The sequence below is a fragment of the Prinia subflava genome, chromosome 20 (assembly GCF_021018805.1).
Source record: "Prinia subflava isolate CZ2003 ecotype Zambia chromosome 20, Cam_Psub_1.2, whole genome shotgun sequence".
Lineage (NCBI taxonomy): Eukaryota > Metazoa > Chordata > Aves > Passeriformes > Cisticolidae > Prinia > Prinia subflava.
In genome coordinates, this window is record NC_086266.1 from 7,417,488 (window position 1) to 7,435,547 (window position 18,060).

Consider the following 18,060-nt stretch of genomic DNA (forward strand, 5'->3'; position numbering starts at 1 on the left):
TTTCCCACCCTTCCCCATGACAAAATGTTAACATATTAATAAAAATATATTAATACAAGCACTTTAAAATATACTAATATAAGCACTAAAGCTTTGCTACTGAGCTTTGAGAAGGTCTGTAAATGGGTGTCTTGTTTGTAACTCTGTGTTATTCATCTTTTGTTTTCTGCATGGCTGTGCCCACCCTCTGAGGGTGCAAATCCAAGGGGCTGTGCCCAAAAAGGAGAATATTCATTGTGGATGTTGGTACTGAAGCCTTAGCTGCAGGTTTGGGTAGGTGCAGCAGTTGTAGGGAAACATCCATGGCTGAGAAAGGACAGCACCAAAATGGTAATAATAATAATAATAATAATAATAGACTGCAAGGGGCAAGGAGGAGATCAGGCTGGATTTTGAACCCTGGCTGGGTGCTGCTCAGCTGAAATTTTCTGCCTCTCCTCAAAAGGGTGCAGATTCAGAACAAGTGAGCTTAAAGAAGGGGGAATTTCTCCTTTGGATTCCCAATTTCAATAACCCAGTATTCCCTTGAGCACTCTGATGCCTGTAATCACCATATTTCTACTGCTGAAATCGGCAGGGGCTGTTTGAGGGCTCCAAGGAGGAGGGGAAGCTCCTCCTGAGCTCCTGGCAAGCCCTGGTGGCAGTCCAGGCTCACTGAGCAGCTCTCCAAGAGGCACCTCCAGCGTGGGGGAGATGAGAACAAACCCCCAGCCTGGAGTCCTCTCATTGTAGGAACCTCCCAGCAGGGGAATCCATCAGATCAGGGCTGGAAATCAGCAAATTCCTCTGTGCCAGAAGAAGGAAAACCAAGAGGCTCCCTGGGATGTGGTTGCAGCTGGAGTGACTGCACCAGTGCAGGTGTGGGTGTGCCATGGGTATTTCACTATTTAGGAGCCTGAGGGAGGCACCACAGTAGAAGAAATTCAAGAATAAAATGCAGCCTTGCAAGCCCTGAGCATCCCTGGCAGGGATTTCTGCCAGTTCAGGCCAAGGTTAGCACAGTCCCAGTCCTGATCCTCACAACCTGAAATGCCTCCATGTCCTTGCAGCCTCAGACGGGGCTTTTTTCAGCTGGTGGGAGTGAAAGATGAAGCAAATCTGCAGCTCCTGAGCTGCTTTTTCTCTTCCAAACATTGATCACTCCATCCCTCCAGGGAGGAAGGGAAGGACCAACCTCTCTGATTTACACAAGAGCAGAGGCACAAAGGCAGGAAAAGCCTGTGCTGCAGGGAGAATGCAAGGCCAAAATGCACTGCAGACCTGAGGGGACACCTGCAAACCTCAGTGCAGGGCCTGAGCAAAGCACCCACCCTGAGCAGGGCAGGGAGCAGGGCTGCAGTCACATCAGCCTCTTCCTTCCAGAGGGTCTGGCTGTTCCTCCATCCCACCCTGCTGCACCCCGGGGTGTTTGTCAAAGGGCAGGGGACAAAGCTGAGTCACTCAAACCTCACCTGAGCTGGTTTGGAGCACAGCCCCAGGCCAGCAGGGCCAAACCCCACAGACCTGGCCTGGTCCCCTCTGTTCCCAGTGCTCCCAGTCCAGAGCATCCCTCAGGGCTCCATCACATCTGCCCAAAGCATTTCCACAGCAGGCCTCTGCCTCTCTCTCCAAGAAGTGTTTGGACAAAGCTCTCAGGCACAGGGTGGAATTGTTGGGGTGTCCTGTGCAGGGACAGGAGCTGGACTGGATGAGCCCTGTGGGTCTCTTCCAGCTCAGGATATTCTGTGACTCCATGGTTCTGTGACTCTGTGACTGTGATCCTGTAATTCTGTGATTCTGTGACTGTGATTCTGTGGTTGTCTGATTCCATGATTCTCTGGATTCTCTGATTCTGTGACTCTGTGATTCCATGATTGTGACTCTGGAATTCCCTGATGCTGTGGTTCTGTGACTGTGATTCTGTAACTCCGTGAGTCTGTGATTCTGTGATTCTGTGATTCTGTGACTCTGTCACTCTGTCACTCTGTGACTGACTCTGTGATTCTGTGATTCTGTGACTCTGTCACTCTGTGGTTCTGCAGTTCTGTGACTGTGATTCTGTGACTCTGTGATTCTCTAATTCTCTGATTCTGTGATTCTGTAACTCTGTCACTCTGTGATTCTCTATTCCTTGATTCTGTGGTTCTGTGACTGTGATTCTGTAACTCTGTTATTCTCTAATTCTCTGATTCTATGGTTCTGTCACTCTGTGATTCTCTATTCCCCGATTCTGTGGTTCTGCAGTTCTGTGACTGTGATTCTGTGACTCTGTCACTCTGTCACTCTTTGACTGACTCTGTGATTCTATGGTTCTGTCACTCTGTGATTCTGTGATTCTGTGATTCTCTATTCCCTGATTCTGTGGTTCTGTGGCTCAGAGGGGCTGCCTGTCCCCCAGAATGTCTAACGAGGCAGCAGGAGGAAGACATCAAACCAACTGCCAGAATTCCTGCTCCTGAGAATGCCAAGGAAATGCAGCCCAAACGAGCTGTACAGCACAGCCAGTTAATGTATGCTCGTTTGTCTGTCTGCCCATTGTCCAGGGGAACTCTCCATTTCCTCTGGGGATCAATAATGAATAGGCCTATAAGGGAATGTTGTGGTGGCAGCAATTTCTCTTTTCCTACCATTTAACTCAGAACAATATGGAACCAAAACAACAAGGCAGCCTTTCAAAGGCCTTTCAAAATGCACCCTATAGGACATCAACCAATAAACTCCAGAGCATGAGGGAGACCTTTGCCCTGTGGATGCTGAGAATTCCTCTCAGTCCCTCTATCCTGAGAATTCCTTTATCATCTCCACTGCAGAAGATCAGAGTCTGAGATACTGAACTTCCATCCCACCACGCCCAAGTGTCACTGCCCCGCTTTCACTACCAGCAGATGGCAAGGCCAGAACTGAGATAAGCAGAAGAATTTATAACAGGAAAGATTACTAAATTGGGTTGCTCTGGGCTCTCCTCCCTCTCTCTAAGCCTGGTTAGCTCTGAGTTGAAGGAGACTTCTGGTAACACCAGATGTATTGGTCAGTCTGGGAATTAAAGAATCAGCAGCTCAAAAAAAAGGGGTTCTGCAAGGTTTTAGTTTGGTGATTGATTCAGGTGAGGAGTTTATCCTGAACCACACCAGTGACAGCATCAATGATATATCAGTATTATCTATCATTGGTATTCCAAGGATGCAAAAGGAAGGAGTTTACACTTTGTCAGAAATGCCCAGAACCTGGAGCAGCAATCCCAGAGTCACTGGACAAAGGCTTTGGTGTTTCCCTCGTACAGAAACCATACAGTGCTGGACCCTGGATTAAAGATTACACTTGGCACAGGTAGGCAGAGAGGGAGAGGCACAAAGTTGCACTGCTCAGTGCCAGAGCACAAATCCAGGTAGTATTTCAAAGCCTACATTAATTTTAAAATACAAAGATATTGAACAGTGGAAGGGCAAATGGCCTTGAACAGCAGCTGGGCCAGGAAACCTCTGTGGAAATCAAAACCAGCTCAGCTTTAGCTTTTCCACTAATCTCACTTTGAGCACAGAATTTTCATCTCCACTGCCCTGAATTTCTCCTGAGTGCTGGACAGATTTGGCAAATGAGAAGTGAGATTTATATCCAGACAAAACTCCTTTCCTCTTCTTTTGTCCTTCTGCCAGAAACCCACCAGAAAGCCAAAGATTCTGTCCTGGAGAAGGTTAAAACAAACTGGGCACGCATTCCTGGGATGGGAGAAGGAAAACCTTTGTGTAGGGAGCATCAGCCTGTGCTTGCAGACCTGTGGGATGTTGTGGTGCCTGTTTGGGGAGCCTGCCCCGCCTGATATTGTGCACCAGCTCTGACAACCACACAGAACATTAGGAAATAAAGCTGGTAGTTAATTTTTAATAGCAAATAACCACCATAGTTATGCACAAAGTTCAAGAGAGAGCATCCTCAGTAACCAGAAGGAGGCTTCATGACTTCATTACTTATCAAATTAAATTAATAATGGCATTTCTCCAAGTGGATCTGAGCATTACTTTTCAAATACAAAGTAGACAACAATTAAAAAGGCAAAATATCTGATTTATACAAGAGATCAGAATAGATAAAACAGATCAGAACAATCCCATAGGAATAATAAGGGGACATCAGGCTTGTAAAACAGTGACAGAATTCCTGCTGGGAACTGTTTGGAGCTGGATGGGGGAACCTTTCACAAGCCCTGCTCAGCAGCCTCCTCCTGAATTCCCCTTCCCAGGTAGTCCCTGCATCCCAGGAATTGTCCCATGCTGGGTCTTTCATTTCACCCTGCACTTCTCTCATCAGAGCAGGGCTGAGATTGCCCAGACTGATCCAGAGGACTGAGCTCATGTCTGTGTGACTGCTTGGGAAAGCCAGGAGCAAACATTCCCAATGTGAAAATATCACAGCCATTCCAAACCTGTAAATCCATCACTCTGCAGCCCTGGTTTATCTCCTTGCTGATGGATCAGGGGATGAAGTCATCAAACTGTGCACAGAATCATCAGTGGCCTTGCCTTCCCAGAGACCCACGTGCCATTCTCCTTGGAAAAGTCCCACTGGGTGGGATGAGAAACACCAAATGAGATGGGCCAAGAGCAGGGAGCTCCAGGCGCTGCCCCAGACAGTCCCTCCCCACCACACTCTGCTCCCTTCATGCTGACACAGATTTTAGGGATTAATCACTCTTTCTGGGAATTGCTATTGAGCCAAACCCTTCTGCTCTGTCCTTACTCAACAGAAAATCTGCCTGGACTAAGGGAAGTTGTTTAAAGTATGGGAGTCTCCAGGAAGGAGCAGAACAGGATCTGTGCAGCCAAAATAAATGTGAGGAATAGCAGGAAGGGTTCTTGTGCTGCCTCACACAACTGGGGGTTGCTGCAGGCTCAGCCACTCTCTGGCTTTCCTTCACCACTGGAAAAGAAGCAGGTGATTTTGCTTTCTCACAGTGAGGCAAATCAAGACATTCCAGCAAGATCAGTAAGATGTCTACTTTTATAAAACGTGCAGTGAGGGAGCAGCTCTCAGTCTGCCTTTTTTCTCCTCAGGTTCCACCACAAAATGTGTAAACAGCCAGAAGAAAATGAATGTTCTCAGCCATACAATGGACAATTCAAAGACAGGCTATTGTCTTCAGCCAAGCACAGCCTTAAACCTGTGTGAGTGAGAGGCAAAGCTTGTCCCGAGTGCCCAAACATGAAAATAACCCAGACATGATCCATTTGCAGAGAAAAAATGTGGCAGGCCAAAAGGTTACCTGATTCTCTCTGCTTCACACCGTGTAATAGCTTAAATTGTGTTTTAAAGGTCCTCAGGCTGACATCATTGTTTACATTGACTTGAATCATCCTTTAATTGTAACACACCCCTTCCAAGCAGCCCAGCTCAGCGCTGCTGTGTCATGCAGGGAGAGCTGACACTGCTGCCTTGCCTCATCCACATCCAGAAGGAGCTGGGGAAAGAGATCCTGCCTCAGAAAGAGCTGGGGAAAGAGATCCTGCCTCAGAAAGAGCTGGGGAAAGAGATCCTGCTGCAGAAAGAGCTGGGGAAAGAGATCCTGCCTCAGAAAGAGCTGGGGAAAGAGATCCTGCCTCAGAAAGAGCTGGGGAAAGAGATCCTGCTGCAGAAAGAGCTGGGAAAAGCATTTCTCCCCACACCTGTGCTCTTGCTCTGCATTATTGTTTCTCCTGATACTCCCCACGGGTTGGGAAGCAAAGCAGTGGAAGCTGCTGAAATCCTTTCCCTTATGTCTGTAAATCCTCATTAACTGAGGAGTGAAGCAGCAGTGGGTGCCCTTCCCAAGGGGATGGGGATGTCCCAGTGGGGCACCTGTGGGATTTATTTTTCTGCAAGGAAAGGCAGAGACACTTTGAGTTTTGCAGCAGGAACACCCCAGAACTTTACTTCCCCCTTTCCAGCATGCACCTCCCTGCTCCTGAGGGCTCTGGGCAAGCTCTTCCAAGCCTTTTGCTGCTCCTGGAATCAGGATTGCCCACGCCAAGGGCTTCCAAGTGCTACTGTGTGGATGTGTGTGATGGCTCCTGCGGGAGCTGCTCCTGCCAGCTGCATCAGTGAGTGGAGCAGCAGAGGGGAAAATCACATTTTACAGCTCTTGGGGGACTCTGGAGGAGTTGTCTGCACATTAAAAGTCTGAAACGCCAACCTTTGCACTACCCAGCCCAAAAACTGGGGAGATCCAGGCTCAGGAGCAGCTTTCAGGGTGATCCCTCCTGCCACAAAGGTTTAAAGTGAGCTCTGTTCAGTAGCTGTGAGGAATTGAGGAGGTTCTGGGCAGCCCCACACTCACATCCCCACTGCAGCTTCTGGGGACTGGGAGGAAATTGCTTTAACTCCTAAACGAGTGTATCCAGCCCTGATTGCACTTAATGAGCTCTGCATGAAGAGCAAACAGGATGAACACCTCACAGCTCAGCTGGTTCTCTGTGTGTGTGTGGAGTATCCCTGGGAGCAATCCCATTTTCCTCAGGGCTGTAGAGGAATGGGCAGAGCAGCCCTGTGGTGCTCGGTGCTTTTCCTGCAAGCTGACCCCGGTGTATCCATGAAGAGGAATTCCAGGTGAGCAATTTCTGAGCTGTGGGCTCTAAGGAAGCAAACCTTTTGGCTGAGGTGGGTCAGATTTGTGGCGATTTTGTAAAAATGGAACAGGTAATGACAGGGTCAGGCTTCCTTGACCCTCAAATCAAGAACAATCCCAGCAGGGCTGAAAACTCCCCTCTCCACTTCCTTGGCAATCACGTTCCCACAGTTCAGAAAAACACAGGAAGATCTAAGGAAACCTATGTGGAAATGAAGAAGACAAAGGCAAGTGATCTGAAAATAGAAGGCTGGTCCATATATTTCCTTTACATTCTGGGCCTCAGTTTGGGTTTTGGCTGAATTTTGAAATGTTGAGGGCCATGTGCTTTTGCCATTCCCTGCAGGGCACAAAGCAAAAGTGGCTTTTTCAGACAGCCATGGTTTGCAGGTTCTTTCCTTGTTGCTCACTCAACGACTCGAGTGCTAAAACTCTCCTGCTTAAAGCTAAAACAAAAGCCCCGGTCACACACACCCCATATATGATGTGTGACCCCTCCTGCTTTTCTTGATACTGGGAGGTTTTACAAAAACTATTTCTTGTAAAAATTCAGTGCAGTGGGAACATGAAGAGCTGGCAGGAAACAAGAGATTCAATTGCAGGTCTCAAGCAGCCCCACTTTGGTTTTTTTAGGAAACTTTGCACCAGGAAGAATTATAAAAGCAAAATTCATTTTGAGAAGAGAAGAGAGACTGTGCAGAACCCTGGTGTGGAAGGGCTGGGAAATTCCTCTTGGCTTCTCCTAATGTAAAAATTCAAGGAATCCTGAGCCCTGAGGGGAATTTAGGAGACATCCAGGAAAGGGGAGGGGAGAGCAGGAGAAGGATGTAGGATGTAGTGGGGACAAGAAGTATGTGCTGCAAAGTCAGACTAATCCAAGGACTTGGGGATGAGGGTATTGCAGTGAGTCATAGAGATGTCCATGCACTTACTCACTCTCCATCAAAAATAGTTCCCAGATTGCTCCCTGTCCCTTAGAGTGCAAAGCTGTGTTACACTGTTAATGAGACTAGAACAGAAGTTAACAATGGCACGGGGCAGCAGCTCAGCTCCCTCCATGTGTGAATTCCCTGCTCCCATTCCCACAGCCTTTGGAAGCAGGTCCAGCACTCAGCAGGGAGGAATTTGCACAAAATGGGCACCCACCAGTCTTGCTCATCACAGCCTCAGGAGATCAGGCTGATCCTGAGCCTTCCTCCTTCCCCACTCGAGGCAGGGGCTCCTGGATGAGCCTCTGAGGTCACACCTCGTGCAGAAACCTTGATTCCCATGATCTGTGCTGATCCTGCCTTGCTCCTGGTGACTGCAAGCTCTGCTCCTGGAGTGCTGCTCCCTGGGGCAAGCCTCAAGCAGGCCCTTCTATTCAATGCCATTTCCAGATAAAAACCTTGACTTTGGTGGATTTTGGCAGCTTATAGTCTTTTCTCTATGGCCTTAAAAATAAAATTAAAGAAGTGCCTAACAGGGAGCTCAGTTCTCTGTGACACAGATTTTATCCAGCTTTCTTTGGGCAGCCACAGCAATCCTGGGGGTTGTGATGAAGGAGGGACGGGAATGTCCTGATGGGCACTCAGAGCCTTTGTGTCCCATCAGTCATGGGAGCTGCTTTCTGAAGGAAAGCACTGGGGACACGTTTATTTCAATCCTAGCTGTTGTTTAGATGCTCCAATATCCCTTAATTACCTCCACTCCTAATTCCCGTTCCTGTAACATCGGACTGGTTTGGAGAAAAAAGGAAAGGTGGGTCAGAGGAAATCCCAAAGGGGGCATGGGAAGCTCAGCGGGGCTGTGCTTCAGGGCCCTCCTCATCCCCAACAGTGCCTCCTGGAAATCTCCTGTGTAGCTTTAAAAAGTGCAGGTGGCTGCTGCTGCCCCCAAAACTCTCCTGCAGCGAGAACTGGGAGCATCTTCTTTGTGTCCCCTGTGCTTTTTCTGGTGACCAAGTGACCCTTCCTGCATCGCACCTTGCAAATGTCTCTGGAAGCACCAGATGTGTCTCATCCCTCAACAGATATGGGACAGAGCAGGTTCTCCCCCTCCTCCAAACTGCACTGCTGATCTGGGAGACAAACCTCCAAAAAGGCTCAGGTCACCTTCCCCTGGTGTACCTGAGCAATTTCCTGCTGGGCTTGGGAACTTTTTGCTCGTGTACATAATAACAACATCAATATTCTGTATTCAGCCCTATCTCAGATTCAAAGTGCAGTAGATTGAGTTATCGCTTTGTACAAATAATTTGTCATAAAATGAACAGTCCAGGGAATGTGTGAAAGGGCAGGAATGACCCAAATGCAAGGATCCTGTTGCTCTTACTCAGAGCAGACCAATGCTCACAGATAAATATTTTGTACAAGTTTTAAAGACAATACTGCAAGTTCTTACACCAGAAACCTTCAGCAAACCATCTGGTTCATTTTTTCAGTGTTCTTTTTTGCTGTTTTTCAGAAGTTCAGGGAGCACTCAGAAATATTTGACATTTTTTTCCTTGCCTTAAATGGCTCAATTGGTATAAAGAGATTTCCAGTTGGTTTCGAATGTGGCAGCTTCAGATATCACCAGCCTAAAAAAGGCTCCTCTGCTCATTATAACATTTTCCCACAGTAAAGCAAATGTTTGGGAATAACACCAATTAGGACACATGGGTTTTTTTGGGAAAACAACCCCCCAGTGCCTCTGCCTTGGCACAGGCACACTCATCCTGCTGGACTCTGTGACCCTCCTGGCTGGAAAACCGGGAGGAATCCGAGCTCCTGAAGCTTTTCTCTGCTGATACATGGTTTAATTGAAATCTCTGTGTTAACAAGCTTCATTGCCCAGCAAGCATATTCAATTTGTAGAAGATATTGCAAAATTAAACAACAACAAAAAAATCAATTTCAAACGTGCTTTAATTTCAAAGCCATCCAGCAGGACCTAATTTTTAGTCTTCAATCTTTAATAATTTCCAGAGTTAAATCACTGAAATGGCTGAGTTTACTCTAATACCCAAAAAGTTACTTGGATTGCTCAGATATTAAAAACCTTCTGGTGATCATGTCAGCAGGTAAAAGATACTGAATTTTTCATGCCCAATTGAAGGTGTAAGAATTTCTTTGCAGATTGTTTTTGCCAGGGCTGATTGTGAACCATCCCACTCCATACCTAAAATCTGTGCCAGCTGTTGGCATCTGCACCATCGTTACCCCATCACTGGTAATTTCTGAGCAGCAAGACCCCAGCCAGTGCTCTGAGGAGCTGAGAATAAGCTGAGCAAAGAGCAAAAGGAAAGTGGAAATTTAATGGCATTCATGGAACTAAATGAGGACATTCAAAGATGTATTTAGAGCTGTATTTTAGAGCAAGGTGGGAAATCACTGGGATTATGTTTGTGTGGTCTCTTCCCCCTGCTGAAAGCACCAAATAAGTCAGGAACTCTCCAAAGGAGACCTGGATAAATGTCATGGTCAGAATTTCATTGCTGGAGATGAACTTGGAGGGGAAAGTGGCTGAGGATTTGATACCTTGGTCCTGAGCAGTATTCACTGTTGTAGGACTTTCCTTCCCTCTGCATTGCAGATGGAATTGTTTGGATTGGAATCAGAATCAGCCTCCTCAGCACAGCCCTGCCTAACTTTGGCCACAGAGATCCCAGAGAAGGTTTAACTACAGCTGAGGGATAAGCCCAGGCTTTGGGAGGTCGAGCAGAGCTTCCCTGAGCTCGGTGCTGGAGAGGAACTTGGAGGGCAAGGTGGGGAGGAGTGGATTCCTCAGTAACACCAGTGCCATCCCGAATCTTTGGCCTTCCTGGCCCTGTCTCCCTCTGCCTTCCAGCCCAATGAGGGCACCCGGAGACTGTGCTGGTGTTTTATCTGTTCCTAAAGGTGAACCAAGCTCCTGACACCCAGATGTAGCTCCAAGTCCCTCGCCAGCCTTTGCCTGCGGGCACAGGGATGTTCCTGCCTTCCTCCCTCTGTCACAGGATGCAGACTTTGCCTTCTCTTGGCCTCCTCCGTGCCTGGCACTGATGGCAAAAGGAATCTGGACCAAACTCCAAGGTTATTAGGGCTGAAATTATTAGGAAAGGAACCTGGGAGTAAGGACCTGAGCAGCCCTGAAATGTGGCAGCATCTCCAGCCAGGCTTTTCCCCTGTGCTCCCCTTCACCCTGGAGCCTCAGGAACACTTGGGCACACCACGTTTGCTCCCATCTCCCAATCCCTCTCTGATCCATGAGATCCTGTGGTGATTTATGCCTCTGAAATCCACGCTGGATTCTGGGCAGCCTTTCCAGGCTGTCCAGAGGTTGGAGCTCCTGTGCTGCTGCTCGTGTCAGGCAGCTGCAGCACACCTCGGGAATCCTCAAGGTGTGAGCCCTGCTGGCTGACCTGGCACGGGACACTTTCCCTGGGGACATGGATCCCAAGGATCCTGCAGGTCCTCCTTGCCACCTGCCAGGTTTGCTGCTTCAGCTTTTCCTGGACAAGCCCTTTGGAGCACAACCTCAGGCTTAGCTGTTTATTCTGCAGGTAACTGTGGCAAAGGTGTGAAATTCCCTGGGGCTTGTGCCTGCCAATCAGTCCCTTTCTGCAGAAGGAATATATTAAATCCCTGAATGAATCCAAGAAAATCAAGGGCAGTGATGCTCCACAGTGTTTCCAGAAACTATCCTCTTAACTGTGAAAAGATTGTAATGTGCTGAAGAACAACAGCCTCGTGCTGTGCAATCCATCCACTACCCAAAAAAAGGAAAAAAGTCTTTTCTGTCAGAAGGAATTCCCCAATAAACAAGAGCCCATCTCCCTTACACAATTTGCAGCGTCATGAATGAATAGCTCAGTAATCCTGCAAAATCCTCATGCCTAATGAGATAATGAAAAGTCATACGGCAGATGGAAAAGCTCTCCCAAATCTCATTAACCTGCCTCTTGGCTTTTCTGATAGCAGCAAAAATTGGGAATAAATCTGGGGGGACAGGGAGTTTGCTGCAAAGGAAAATGAGTTTTGGAGAGCAGGGGATCTAACCTGGCACCCGGGCTGAGAAGGGGAAGGCAGTGAAGAAGCACCACGTGAACAAAACAAAAATTGAAATATCAAAGAATCCGAACTGGAACATCAAAGAGAATGCCCGTGATGTCTGTGCCCACAGCTCCAGCATGAGCCCCAGGACAGCGGGATAGCCCCGGCACCCCCAGACAGCTCCTCCTTTCAAAGCCTCAGCTCTGCCTCAAGTGATCAAATACAACCAGAAACCCTCCCACACCGAGGGCAAAAAAGCCACAAATTGGTGAACACTCACAAGCTGCTATTTTTAATCAAGAGGCCAAACCTCGAGGGGAAACACCCGTTAAAACCCGACCTTTATGTGCGACACCTTCAAGGGGGGTTAGTTTTTAACCATTATTTCCAAAGATCGGTTTTAACGGAGCTGTGAACCCTGGGGACACAGCGGTGACACCTGTCCGCTGGCACCGGGGCTCTCCGGTGGGTGACACCTCACCGGGCCGGCGGAGGAGCACAAAAAGCGTGGAAAAGCGCAAAAAAAGCATCCCGGAGCGCTCTCCCGAGGCCCCCCGAGGGACGGCACCGCCAGAGGCAGCGACCCCGGGGTGTCCCCCCTGCCACCCCCGGGGGACACGGGCGGCTCTTACCGTGCAGCAGCAGCAGCCCCTGAAGGGCACAGACGGCCAGGAGGGCGCCGGGCCGGGGCAGCATCCCGGGGCCGGTCCTGGTGCTGTCCCGAGCCCGCGGGGGAAGTTTTCCTTCGCAGCCAGAAGTTTGGGAAAGCCGGAGCGGGGAGGGAGGGGAAGGACGAGGCGCGCTGGAGTTCCCACTTGTTGATTGCAGTCAAATCGTTCTTTCCATTCACTGCTTCATCCCGCGGCTGCGGGTTGCGTTCGCCTTCCCCTCTTCCCGAGGTTCTTGGGGTTTTTTCCTTCACGCCCTTTCCGCAATCCCCTTATTCCTTCTTTCCCCCCGTTTCTCCAATCCCCGAGGTCTCTGGGGGGAGCCTCGCTCTGCCTCAGAAGCCTCCCCAGCCCTCCTGGCTGGCGCAGAGTCACTCGAGGGGTGAAAAAGCAAAGCAAAAAAAAAGAACACCAGAAAAAGTTTGGCAAGAAGTTTCCTCCAGTCGGCGAGCGGCAGCCCGGAGTTTGGGATACGGCGGCTGAGCCGGGATGGATTTCTCCAGGGAGGCGCAGGTGCCGCGGAGATGGGCAGGAAGGACAGATCTCGCAGCAGGACAGGCGGACGGGGACTGCCCGAGCCCACCTGGCTCTACCTGCCCGGGGGCACCTGCCCGGGGCGGGCAGCGGGCGGGCGGCGGCGCTGGGGCATGGCCGGAGCCCCCGGCTCTGCTCTCGGACTCTTCCCCCTCCCCTCGCCTGGGCTTTCGCAGGGGAGTTTGATGCGAGCCCGAGATTCTTTATAGGGACAGGAAAAAAAAAAAAAAAAAAAAAAAGGAGGAAGGAGAGACGTCACCAGCCGAGGCGAGGGGACTTCACTCGCTCTCTCCCTCCCTGTCATTTCTCAGAGCTCCTGGATTTCCTGTTGCTGCTGCCCGAGATGGGGCAAAGAAGCGAATTCCCGCTGCTTGCTGTGCCTGCAAAGCCGGAGTTGGGGAGCATCAGGTGGCAACACCTTCCCCCAGGGGCACAGAGGTGGCATCTGCCCCGGCCCCGGGGCTCTCAGGGCCCCGGGACACCGGGATGGGGACACCACCCGAGGAACAGGCTCTCTCCTGCAAGAGCCACTCTCTGTGCCCCCCTTCCCTGCGGTATTTAGCAGTCTGGCCTCTTACCGCTGCTCACCGTGTCCTGCTGGGGTGCCACCTCCACCCTCCCTGCCCCGCTGTGCCTCCCTTGCTCTTGGGGCACGGAGAAAATCCCTTGTTTGCATTGGATATTTCAGGGAATCCCAGTGATATTATTTATATTACACAGCTGCCACCCCAGTCCCTCATGGGTTTCTCACCTGGGCATCATCTCCAGGGGTACAGACAGCTCCACCCTCACGTCGAGGTTTCCAGCCCGTCCCTGTGCCCTTGCCATGCCAGGCAGGATTTCAGCTGGGATGGGCACTCCAGCCACTCGGATGTTCCACCTTTTCCCTCCACCCTGGAAGTCACAGTCTGGTCCTGGTTCAGGGCTGCTCCTGGGCCAGCACAGCCTCAGCTCTGAAGGTCACAAACAGGTCACTGGAGATGTCCCAGAGCGTGTAAGGGACACTTCTGGAATTGCAGCCCTTCCTGAGGTGACCAGGAGGGAACTCCTCTGTGCTATCTCAATGCACAGATCAGAAATGTGGCTTTTAATGTAAAAACACTGATAACGAGAGAGTGGTGGAGGCTCCACAGCTGCCCCCACAGATTTGCCTTCCTAATAACCCAAATAATCCAAATAATCCCAATAATCCCAATCCCACCAGGTGAGCCACTGGGGACGCTGCTGTTACAGGGCCTACAGAGCCTTACAGCAAAGCACTGCCAGTCCCTCTGGCTCAGTGATGGGGTTGGTTTGCAGTTTTTTGTTCCTCTTGCTCAGTTTGTTTGGCAAAGAAAAGACAGAGCCAGCAGGTGCATCAGACTTTTACTGGATGGAGATCAGGGGATTTACTGACACTGAACAGTGCTCAGGGCTTTTCACACCTCAGTTTAGTCCAAAATCTAAATCCTTCATGCCCATAACAGCTCTGAGTTCTTCACTGCCATGCACTGGAGCAAAGGGAGATGCAGGTCCAGCTCTGAGAGTTACAAATCCAAAGGCAAATGGGCACTTCAGAAGGTCAGGATTGGTACCTGCTGTAGAAGTGTCCCAAATTCAACAAGAACCTGATCACAGGCCTCAGACATTCCCAGGATTATGAACAAGAAGCCTCATTTCTCATGCACAGTGTCAAATCATGAATTCTTTTCTCAACCTGATCTTCATATAAATGCCCAGATTGTTGCCAAGATGAAAAATGCATTTTCTATGCCTAAAATTAATTTTTAGAACATACAACTTTCCCCAGATCTGGGTTACAGTAGAGGAATCCTAAATAACTATGGATAACAGTAAAGACCCATCCCATAGGAGCTTAACTGGAGAATCAAAACTCTAACATAATTATAGGACTGTATTTTATTTGTAATTTATGGGGAAGTGTTTAAAAATTCATTAGAGGTTACTTACCAGGTGGTAATAAATTGTGTTGTATTTGTGTAATGCCCCAGATAATCTTTTCTCTGTTGATAAACATAATTGATCTTTTAATTGAGATTAAATGCCTCCAGTGTGTGATTTCACAAGGAATCCAATATTAGAACCTGGTCAAGTAGTCCTGTGTTTATAATACTTTATTTTCTCCCTCATAATATGCAAAATAAAAGTTATAAGATGGGCACAATTTGCTCCTGAGCACCTTCCTGTGCCTGGAGCAACCTGTTAGAGCTTTTCCAAAGGAAGGCAGACTTCCCTGGCACAGCAGCCTGCTCTGCTCACACAGATGGGAAAAGCCATTTGCTAACTGGGCTAGAACCTCCTCATAATAACCCAGCTGATTTTTCCATGACAGAAATTCCATCCGAGGAGCTCAGAGCTCTTTACCAGTATGAACAAATATCAGCCTGCCACGCTCAGGGGAGCAGAAGCAGGGCTAGAAAAGGTCATTTCCCTTCCTAATGAGGCTTTTTGAGCTTTGCAAGGCACCCAGCAGTTGTAGCAGTGCGACCATAACTAAATAAAAATAATCCCAAGATGAGGGAGTGAGTTGCTGTGTCTGTGTCCCAGACAACTGGGATGGGAAGGAGTAACCTGTAGGAATTTGGCTGGAATTCCAGGATATGGAATATGGTCTTTATAGGACCGAGGCAGGGGAGTCTGTGGGACCTGACTGACCCCAGGAAGTCCCCAGAAACCCTTTGTAATGTCTCCCATCCCTTCTGGCAGAGGATTACATGTGTCACGTTAATCCCTTCTGCCAGCTTGGCAGGGAACAATTCCAGAGCTGGAAACCCTTCCCTTCATCTCCCTCCTCTGCTGGTGCTCATCCATGGAAGGGGCCAGAGGCAGTGGCTGTGGATCAGGTCTGGAATTGCACCCTGTGCTGGTTTTAGCCTTGAAGGGGAAATGTCTCTAAGCCAGGTGGAGTTGTCCAGCTGTGGGCTGGCTCCCTGCTCAGCCACAGCAGAGCCACTCAGGCTCTCCTGACTCAGGCCCTGTCTCACAAGCTCTCCCTGAGTTGCCTGTGTACCTCAGCCACAGGGGGAAGAGACCAGTTTCACCCCTAATCCTGAATTTACTGGGTGATTCTGCCCTGTGTGTTGGGGTGGCTGCACTGGGATGCCTTTGCTGTCAGCTCCACACAGAGAATCCTGGCAGATTCTGTTCTGCAGGATTGTTCTCCAAAGGGGCTCCAAAGCAGTTGGAGGGAGCTGGAACCCCCAGCCATGGCTGAGCTGCTGTGGCCTCCCAGAGCTGAGCTTTGCCTACGGAAAGAGGAAAAGCAAGGAGGACAAAACAAGGGATTGAAAGTAATTTCTCCATGTTTGTGATCTTAGTTCCAGTGCCTTTAGGGCCAGGGAGTCTGCACACCCCAGACTGCCTCTGTGGCAGGCTGCATCCACATCCTTGTCACCTTCCTGGATGGACAGTGTGTCCTGTGTCCTGCACATTCGAGCCCCTGGAAGAGGTGGTGGAAGAAGGGAGGACATGGCCAAGGTGCCTTGCAGTTCTCTGTGATAAAACCCTGCCTGCCCCTGAACTCAGCTATTATTTAATTGATGTCCAGGCTGCCTTGGAGGCATTTCTGACCTCCAGGACAGGCAAGGTGCTGGCTACACACAGGATGTGCTCCCTGAGCCATAAACAGAAGCAAAGCCATCAGTTCCCAGGGCACACAGCCCAGCCCAGCCCCACATCCCTCCCAGGCTCAGCAGCACTGCCAGCATTGCTGCCTTAATCCCCAGGAAAGCTGCAGGGCTGGCTGTGCCTCTCCCCACAACCCAGGCAGGCTGACTTCCCTGCACACACATCCTCCAGTCCCCTGGGGATGGAAATCCAAGTTAACATTGTCATTCTGTGGGCAAACAGGGTGGAGAGCTTTCAGATAAAAATATTTTTCCCTGGAAAATGGCATGTTATCAAAACAGAAACCTTCTGTGGGAGTGCTCTGGCTGCAGTGACTTCTGCTAGGGATGGACTTTCCAGGGAAAGAAGGCACCAACCCAGCCCTGCCTGGTGATGTCCTGTGTGTGCAAGGCCTGGTTTTGAGTCATGAGCCTGATTTGGGTCAGAAAACTGTATTTTCACATCTTGCCAAAGTCCTCAACAAGTCCACCAGCTGAGCTTTGGCCGTTTCAATCAGCTCCTTGCAGACGTGTTTGCTTACTTATCCCTTTGTTTAGAAAAAGACAAAAAGGCCTCAAGAAAACCCCATTTGGCTCAAGCACAGAATGGGAACAAAATGTTTCTCTAGCTGGGAAAAACATTTCCTGCCCAGCTTTGTTCAGGCACTCAGCAGCACTCAGGCCATGGGATCACGGGAGGTGTGGGACCAGCAGGGCCACGGGCACGTCCCGCCGGCCTCTGTGGGGTGGCAGCGTCACAGGGAGGGGCAGGAAGCACACACAGCCACTGACAGAGCCTCCCTGCAACCTTCTGCTTTATGCAAGGAGGGAAAACAACCAAAAAAACAAAAAGGTCAAAGCTGGAAGAGGCCCTTCAGTCACTTCTAACAACAACAAAGTATAGGTAAACTAATTTACTGCAAGAAATTTTATTGTTGTATAAAAGCGGTTGAGAATGGGGAGTTTTCCTCTGGTGTCACCTTTTCTCCATCCCTGTCTGGCATCCTGACAGGTTCCTCCCTCCCTGTCCAGCTGAGGTTTGTCCCTGCTGCATCCCTGGCCATCCAGCCCCAGCCCCAGCCTGTCCTGCTGCTCTTCCCTCAGTCAGCCTGAGTGAAAAGCTCCTTAAACACATGTTCAGACAGCAGAGGAAAGCAGGACATTTCCTCCTTGTGCTGGAAACATGGGAGATTAAAGGATAAAGAACACCCACCTCCCCTCCCATGGCTGCAAGAGCTGGAGTGTGCCTTTAAAATTCAGCATGGGGGAATGGCTGATGTTCCTTCTCTTTGTGTTTCCTCTCTGAGGTTGTTTTGGAGCATCTCCTTGTAGCTGTTTGACTTGAATTCTTTATTTCTGAGTCTGCCTGGGGAGATCCTTACAGCTTATAAATATAATGTAGGCCTTGGGCCCGCACAGCTCTTACAGAGAATTAACTGGTCTGGAGCAGCAGCCAGACTTCTGAGCCAAGAGAACAAAACAAGAGCAATGGTAAGGAAAATAAATAGCCATCAACAAAAGGAGACAGGCACAGGGTTTGATCTGCTTTGTTCTGCCAGAGTCTGTGGCAGGAAGACAAAGACATCCACCTAATGGGGAAGAAATTCCTGAGCCAGGCTTCATCCACACACAGCATTTCAGGTAAGGAAAATGTTCCAGCCCTTTGAGGTACTTTCATGCAGACC

The 18,060-nt window shown here is 49.5% G+C and overlaps 1 protein-coding gene across 1 annotated transcript in view; it reads right to left on the bottom strand.

The window, feature by feature from the left end:
* Nucleotides 1-12,980, bottom strand: part of LOC134560473 (vascular endothelial growth factor receptor kdr-like) — a 127,742-nt gene extending 114,762 nt beyond the window's left edge. Inside the window, exon 1 of the mRNA XM_063416490.1 lies at nt 12,201-12,980. Coding sequence (XP_063272560.1) covers nt 12,201-12,264 — 64 coding nt within the window. The 5' untranslated portion in view covers nt 12,265-12,980. The remainder of the gene's footprint in view (nt 1-12,200) is intronic.
* Between the last annotated feature and the right edge of the window lie 5,080 nt (nt 12,981-18,060).